The 8170-nt window shown below is 46.2% G+C and overlaps 1 protein-coding gene across 4 annotated transcripts in view; it reads left to right on the top strand.

Annotated features, from left to right (window-relative positions):
• The window catches only part of map1aa (microtubule-associated protein 1Aa), a 48374-nt gene that overhangs the window by 36588 nt on the left and 3616 nt on the right, over positions 1–8170 (top strand). For all 4 annotated transcript variants that reach the window (XM_034116594.1, XM_034116597.1, XM_034116595.1 and 1 more), the window contains 2 exons: positions 1–5600; positions 5696–5922. The exon at positions 1–5600 is cut by the window's left edge and continues 1661 nt beyond it. In XM_034116594.1, coding sequence (XP_033972485.1) covers positions 1–5600; positions 5696–5922 — 5827 coding nt within the window. The remainder of the gene's footprint in view (positions 5601–5695; positions 5923–8170) is intronic.

Raw genomic sequence — 8170 nt, 5'->3', positions numbered from 1 at the left:
AAAAAACATTCCTGACGAGATCGCAGCAGCAGCTTTGGCTGACAGGTCTATTGTGTCTTCCCCAGAGGACCTCACTGAGGACTTTGAGGCTCTGAAAAAGGAAGTGCGGTCCAAAGTCAAGTCTGAGCCGATCCAGAATGATGTGATGTTTGGGCACTCAATGTACGGAGATACTAAAGTTCCTTCCTTAGTTTTTACTGAAGATAAAGTCACATCCCCACACACTGAGATCAAATCTGCTTCACCCAAATCCCCTGTCAACAAAGATGAAGACAACAAGGACAAGGGCACATCAGTACAGATTAAAGCGACTGAGAAGAAGGAAGCAGGCAATGGGTATGCCAAGAAGTTTGAAGAGGACAAAATCGGGAAATATGACAAATATGACAGCTCAAGAGACAGATCAAAGAAGAGTGACAGCTCAGAGGAGGAGGGTGATGTCATTGAAAAAGCAGACCTTGAAGGAACAGAAGATGATGAGGTCCTCAAATATAAAACAGAAGAGGCGAAAAAGGGAAAATCTGTCAAGGATTGGGACACCAAGCCAACTGAGACAAAACCTTTATCAACCACAGCCCTATCTGGACAAGTAACAGCCTCCGTCTCGGAGCAATTCTCCTTAATCCAAGACGAGACCATCCCCGGCTACTCCGAAACTGAACAGACCATCTCTGATGAGGAGATTCATGAAGAACCAGATGATAGGATCCCACAGCTGCGTTATGATGTGGGGTCCTATGACGTCTCTGTCCCTGACGTCCCTGGTACCTTTGACTCCATGCATGGTATGAAAGAGATGAAGTTCTCCGCCCTGTCTGATGTCAAACCTAAAGCCTTCCTGGGGGGTCACGAGCATGAGCTTGCACATTACCCTGCCATCATTGCTGCTCCTCTTGCAGAAGAAGAGCACATCTCCTCTGCAACATCCATCACAGAATATGACAAATTGTCATCCTTTGCTACGTCCGTAGCTGAGGACCAGTCGATAGCCTCTGTGACAGCACCTCAGAACGAGGAGGCTGGGAGGAACTCTCTCCTGCTGGACACAATGAACAGTATCCCCTCACGCGCTCATGGCAAAGATTATCTCCACTCAGCAGGAACCATCTCACCCACCTCCTCTCTGGAGGACGACAAGTGCTTCAAGTCTCCTTCCTCTGATGAATACCAGCCCAACATTCCTGAAATGGAAACTGATGCGAAGATCAAATCAGTCCATGAAGAGGAAGATGATGAGGAGGACGAGGATGAGGACCAGACTCCAAACGTTGACATCCCTCTGGGTAAACTGCAAGAGGGCTATGAACATGCAGCCTTCAAGATGCTCCAGGAGAAGGAGAAATCTCCCTCTGCCACTTTTTCTCCTCCTCCCCCTCCCTTCTCTACCATGCAGTACTCTACCACACAGGCTGTGAAATATAACCAGTCCCTTTCTAAAGGATTTAAGACTGGGGAAGATATTAAGCCTGTTTCACCCCCTCCATCTTTCTCCCCTAGGTTAGATTTAGAGTCCCACTCCAGGCAGGAGAGTGAGGAAAGATGTTTGAGTCCAGATGACTCTACCATGAAGCTGGCTTCACCCACACAGTCTGTGCCTACGAGCAGTGGCTACTCTCCGACAGAAGATAAATCTTTTAAGACACAAGAAAAATATGTTAAAACTGACACCCAGAAATCAGCCATTATCTCAGCTGGGGACAAGACAGTGTCAGCATCTGAAGAGTCTGAAGATTCTGAAGAATCACCTGAAGACAATGAGGAAGACTTTTTCGCCAAAAATAATCTACAGCCCGCTGTTAAGGCCAAGATTATGGAGGCAAAAGAAGGGTGCTTCTTGGACGACGACTTCGCCTCTGAGGCAAAATCTGCAAAGACAGAAACTGAAGTCAAGACGTCGGACAAGACACAGGTGGCATTCAGCACAGAGGTGAAACCCAAACCTCAAGTGATGTACACTGATGAAGATGAGGATGACAATGATGATGATATCCCAAGTAGGATAGGATCAAATAAGCCCTTACCAGCAGATCAAAGCAAAGTAGAAAATGAAGGTACAGAGAAAACTGATTCTAAAGATTCTGAGAAAAATGTTCATTTCAGTCTCTACAACTTTCCAGAGAAGGAGAGCAAAGAAAAGGCAATATATATAAGACAGGACACACCCTATGTGCATGGCAAAACATTCTCTTACGGGGACATTTACGGCTCAGTGGACTCTGATTCATATAACCAGGATTCCTTAGATAAAGTTGACAAGGACACGGCACAGATTGAAATAGATGCCAATAAACCCCAGGCGCCATCACCGGTAACATCTACGGACAAGATGTCAGAGAAGGGGGGATTCACCGATTCTCTGGGAAAGGATTCCTCCCCTTCGTGGCTCGACTCCAAGAGTACTTCTGCTAAACCTCCATTTGAAGAGGTAAAAGGAAAGGCGACCTTTGAATACAACACAGGAAGCCGATTCCCTTCAGTGGCTGATAGACCCGAGGCCTCGTCCACGTCTCTATCATCAGAAAAAGGTGCCTCTTTTAAAAGCCAGACTGACGGCACAAAGCCCCAGACGTACTCCTCAATGACAGCCTTTGAAACTGACAAACCTGCCGCCACAGGTTACGGTGAGAAAGGAGCAGGCTTGGAGATTGATATGCGAAAACTAACTGCAAGGGATGAGGAGGACTATGATGATGATGAAGTTGCAGATGAATACGACGAGGAAGACGAAGAGGACGAGGACGAGGAGGACGAAGACGAATGTGCTGTCGATTCTGATATGGAGAAAGGTGCCAAAGAGAGGTCTGAAAAGGAAATAAAGAGTCCAGTCAGTGAAATGTTTGGCTCAAATAGGCCTGAATTTATGGTTTCAATGGCTGGGTACGGTTATAACAGCCAGGGGAAGACTGAAAAGGAGGTTAAGAGTCCAGTCAGTGAAATGTTTGGCTCAAATAGGCCTGAATGTATGGTTTCTATGGCTGGGTACGGTTATAACAGCCAGGGGAAGACTGAAAAGGAGGTAAAGAGTCCAGTCAGTGAAATGTTTGGCTCAAATAGGCCTGAATTTATGGTTTCTATGGCTGGGTACGGTTATAACAGCCAGGGGAAGACTGAAAAGGAGGTCAAGAGTCCAGTCAGTGAAATGTTTGGCTCAAATAGGCCTGAATTTATGGTTTCAATGGCGGGGTACGGTTATAACAGCCAGGGGAAGACTGAAAAGGAGGGAAAGAGTCCAGTCAGTGAAATGTTTGGCTCAAATAGGCCTGAATTTATGGTTTCAATGGCGGGGTACGGTTATAACAGCCAGGGGAAGCCGAGCAGCCCCCCTTCAATTAAAAAGGCTGAAAACAAAGCTCAGATTGACTCCTCATCCAGTGGAAAGCCAATGGATTTAGGAGCTACAGGTTTCTCTGGCTCCTCCTCAGGGTTTGAGTACTCATATGGAAAAGTTGAGAAAGACTCATTTGTATCAAGTCACACAGACAAAGGTAAAGAGGATCTCACGTTGAAATCAGCAGAGGACAGTTATTACCAGAGTGACAGGGCTGATCCCGATTTTGAGAAACAGAAAACACCAGACCTTCTGAGCAAGAAATCCCTGGACTCAAACTTCCAGTACACAACAACTGCTGGCCCTGGGTACTCCTCTTCTTCGGCCTACAGCTACTCCTCCTCCACCTCAGGCTCCCTTTCCACCAGCCGCCAGTTCGGAGAGGAGCTGGAGACTCCTGCCGAACCTCTTTTTGAGTACTCCTCTTTTAAAGATGAACACTCACTTGCCATGGATTCTCCATTGTCCGGCTCCACTGGTGCTAAAGACGACTATCTAGAAGTTTCTGAAAGACACATCACAGCTACAACCACGGCTGAGTCTACCCGTTTCTCACCTCACAGCCCATTTGAGGAGGTCAAATCTTTCCCCTCACATTCGTCCACTGCCTTTGCAGGGGACAAGAAGGAGCATACCGCTTCTTTAGGTGGCCTTATGGACAAGGGGCCTCAATCTGACTGTTTCTATAAGCCGGAATGGTCTCAAGGGTCGAAGCCAGACACAGCTGTTGGATTCAAGGCCTCGGCAGGACCGTTTGCTCAACCTGCAGAGCTATCCAAGGACAAAGAGGCAGCCAGTGCTGCTCTTTTTGGTGTTACTTCCTCACCACGCCCAGACATAGAAGGCAAGCATTACTTTGAGGAGACGGACAGCAGTGAAGAAGAAGAAGATGAGGACGCGTACATGCGCGAGATGACTCGAAAGTCTCCTTCTAGTGGCCCGGTTGGTGGCCTCTCATTTACAGACAAGCCTGTTCTTCCAGCTGCAAGTGAAAAGACAGCTGGTGCAATCCCTGAGGTTCTTGGGTCCTACATGCCCTCACCCTTCCAAGTCAGCAAGCCAGACACAACAAACGGACCCACAGAGGTCAGCTTGAGCACCACCCTACCTGCTGGAGCGGAATCCAGTGGTGCATCTTCAGGACCTGCTAAGGTGGAACTCAAAGTTGGAGCTGCAGCTTACAAGAGCTCTTTCGAGTGGGAGATGTCACAGCCACAGATGGGAATGGTGCCCGGAGACTCCCCTCCCCATTACCGTGATGAAGATGAGTTTGAAGAGGAGTGTGAGATGGAGCCAGAGCACCCTGTTCGCCCACTGTCACTCTCTTCAACTGATCAGCCGTTTCACTCTCCGTTCTACGCTGAAGAGTGCAGCCGAGGAGGCCAGGATGACGACGATGATGACAGCGATGAGGACCTTGCTGGCGATGTGCCCATGGGAGCCACCTCCTCCTATACCAGCCGCAGCTCCCCCGGATATTCTTCCTCCGAGTACAGGCAGGCAAAACATGACCTCTCACCTTCCTTCATCAACCCATGCATGCGTCATGTATCCAGCGATGAGGATGATGAGGAGCATGGCCGCAGAAGTGACCAATCGCAGGAGGCCGATGAGAATGATTTGTCGGTCAAGAGTCGGGCTCACAAACAGCCGTCACACAGCAGGGAGAGCAGCTCCCTGCACCAAGCTGGTGGCATGTCAGCAGGGCTGGGTCTGGCCACAGAGGACACACCACCAACCTCTGTCAGCGAGTCTTCAGGGTCTCAGTCAGACTCTGATGGGCCTCCAGGCACTGAGGAATACCCCACAGTCGCCGGTGAGGGCAACATGGACTCTGATGAAGATGCAGACTATATGCCTGTTGATAAATTATCGGCCACGGGAGGGGGCAGCCATCATTCCTCTAGGAGGAGCACTGACCCTCCTCCTGCTCCCGTCATGGACCCATGCCCTCACCCCCCACGTCCAGACGTTTGCATGGTTGATCCTGACACTTTGGATAATGGCTTGGTTAAGAAAGAGCCAAAAGTCAAGAGCTTGAAAAAGACTTCGGGTAAAACCAAGTCAGCATCCCCGGCCAGGCGCAAGAAGTCTCCCATGCCAGTCAAACAGACGGCATCCCCTCGTACCGCCTCACTGAAGAAGAAGGAGTCAGACAAAAGCTCACGTATGTCCCGCCTGTCTGACGGACAGGGCTCCAAAGATGATGACCTCTCCAGGTCGAGCTACAACCCTGGCAAGAGCCTGACTAACGGTGTCAAGAGCAGTTCAGGTGGGCAAATTATGAAAAAAATGTGAAAGCTTTTCAGATTTAGTAAGTTAAATGTTTTTTGCACATTGACAGCAATTTTTTGTTCTTTCACTCAGGCTCTCAGAAGTCTGGCTCTGCAGCTGCTTCTGGCCTTCCTATTTATGTGGACTTGGCCTACATTCCAAACCACTGCAGTGCCAAGAATGTGGACCAAGAGTTTTTCAAACGCATTCGCTCTGCGTACTATGTGGTCAGCGGGAACGATACAGCAAGTGGTGAACCAAGCCGGGGAGTCCTCGATGCACTGCTTGATGGCAAAGCTCAGTGGGGTTCAAACCTCCAGGTAATATTTTCGACGCCATACTCAGCTTGATGCTGACAATAATTTGGCATATTTAAAGATGTTGTCCCTGTAGGCCACAATACACATACACCTTAACCTGTTAAGCACCAAGCCTGTTTTTCATGTTTCAGGCTCGAAAATGACATGCCCAAAACAAATGACTACAACTTAACTTCTAAAAGGGTTATATGAATAATTTCTTTTATCAAAGCAAGGTTACATCTGTGAGTTGGATGTAGAAGTGTCAGAATCAATATAGATGTTTTTTATTTTAAAGAAAATTCAGATTTTACATAGTAAAAAACTGTAAATTATAGTGTCCGTCCAAATATTCTTTTTTACTTATAGTGAAAACTACCCTTGGATGATGGGTTAGTAGACTAAAAGCTTTAGGAATCCAAAGTACAACATATAATAAGTACCCTGTATCAAGATTGATGCAAAACAAGTGACATTTGACCTTTTTAGAGAGGTTTAGCCAAAACCACCCCACCTCTGAGGTGATTTGGGTGAAAATGTTTTTTATCTCTGGCCCCCCTTGGTCGATTTGGATGGTTGACACCTCTTTCTGACCGTTAGAGCCAATAGAATCGAAGGGGGAGGCCCCCACACACACACGTTGTGAAGAGAAAAGGTGGGGGCTGCGCGCATGTAATTTTGCAGCAGAGTGGACCGATCTCTCGCTCTGACATTTGGAAACTAAAAAGCAGTTTTATTGCTTATGGATTATCAGAAATCATTTCAAAGAGGACACAGACACATTGGATTAACCTATGGATTAACTGCAGCATCGTTTTTTTATCGTTTTAATGCCATTGAAGACCAGTTTTGACCAAGGTAAGCCATGTTAGCGTTTCTAGCTACCTAGCTCCACATGTTATGATGTACGCTTTAGTTTATAGCGTCGCAAATGTTTATCACTGAGTGTTGAGGTGGGCACCCCCAGATTCTGTGTCTCCAGTAGATGCAAAACGAGGGGTTGGCTGTGCATCTAGGATAAGTAATAAGGGAGTTATAAGTGAGTTTAGGTGCAGTTTTAGGTTAAATTTTTTTCGCTCGTGGCTAATTCAGTGTGTTAGCATTGTGGATTTAAAAAAAAAATATCAGTTAGCTGAGTTTCTTCCCGTTACATGGATATAAAACATTCATAGTTTATTAAATATTAAGATTCCTTAGACGTTGTTTCCTGCAAATGACGCGTTTATCCGCCCGGTACCGGGGGGGCGGTGCGTAACAGGTTAAGCAATTGCACTCTTTAAGCTGTTAAGCCTGAGAGACCCCGGTACCGGGGCACTGCCGCAACATCTTGCAGGAAACAGTGTCTGAGGGCATGTTCATTTAACAAACTATGAATGTTTTATATCCATGTAACGGGAAGAAACTCATCTACAGTAACTGATCATTTTTTTTTTTTTTTCAAAAGAAATCCCACAATGCTAACACTGAGCCTCTGAATTAGCAACGAGCGAAAAATGATTACTGCACAGAAAATCACTCACAAAACCTTATTATTTATCTCTTCTCCACATCCATGACATCGTTTCACATCGTGAGGTGACACAGAATCGAAGGGTACCCTCATTATCACTGAATTATACGAAATCGCGACATTATAAACAAAAACGGACATCAAAACATGTGGCGCTAGGTAGCTAAACATGCTAACATGCTTACCTTGGCTCTGTAGTCTCTCCAAAGTGGTCTTCAATGGCATTAAAACGATAAAAACGCTGCTGAAGTTAATCCATAGGTTAATCCAATGTGTCTGTGTCCCTTTGAAATTATTTCTGATAATCCATGAGCAATGAGACTGCTTTTCCGTTTCTAGATGTCAGAGCGAGAGATAGTTTCACTCTAATGCTAAATTACATGCGCAAAGCCCCCACCTTTTTGTTTTACAATGAGTGTGTGTGGGGGACTCCCCCTTCGATTCTATTGGCTCTAACGGTCAGAAAGAGGTGTCAACCATCAAAATCGACAAAGGGGGGCCAGAGATATGGAAAAAAAAACATTTTCACCCAAATCACCTCAGAGGTGGTGTTTTTGGCTAAACCTCTCTAAAAAGGTCAAATGTCACTTGTTTTGCATCAATCTTGATACAGGGTACTTATATGTTGTACTTTGGATTCCTAAAGCTTTTAGTCTACTAACCCATCATCCAAGGGTAATTTTCACTATAAGTAAAAAATAATATTTGGACGGACATTATAATTTACAGTTTTTTACTATGTAAAATCTGAATTTTCTT

This window comes from Trematomus bernacchii, unplaced genomic scaffold (genome assembly GCF_902827165.1).
Source record: "Trematomus bernacchii unplaced genomic scaffold, fTreBer1.1, whole genome shotgun sequence".
NCBI lineage: Eukaryota > Metazoa > Chordata > Actinopteri > Perciformes > Nototheniidae > Trematomus > Trematomus bernacchii.
The sequence above is the reverse complement of the archived record's forward strand: the minus strand, read 5'-3'. Positions and strand labels throughout refer to the sequence as shown.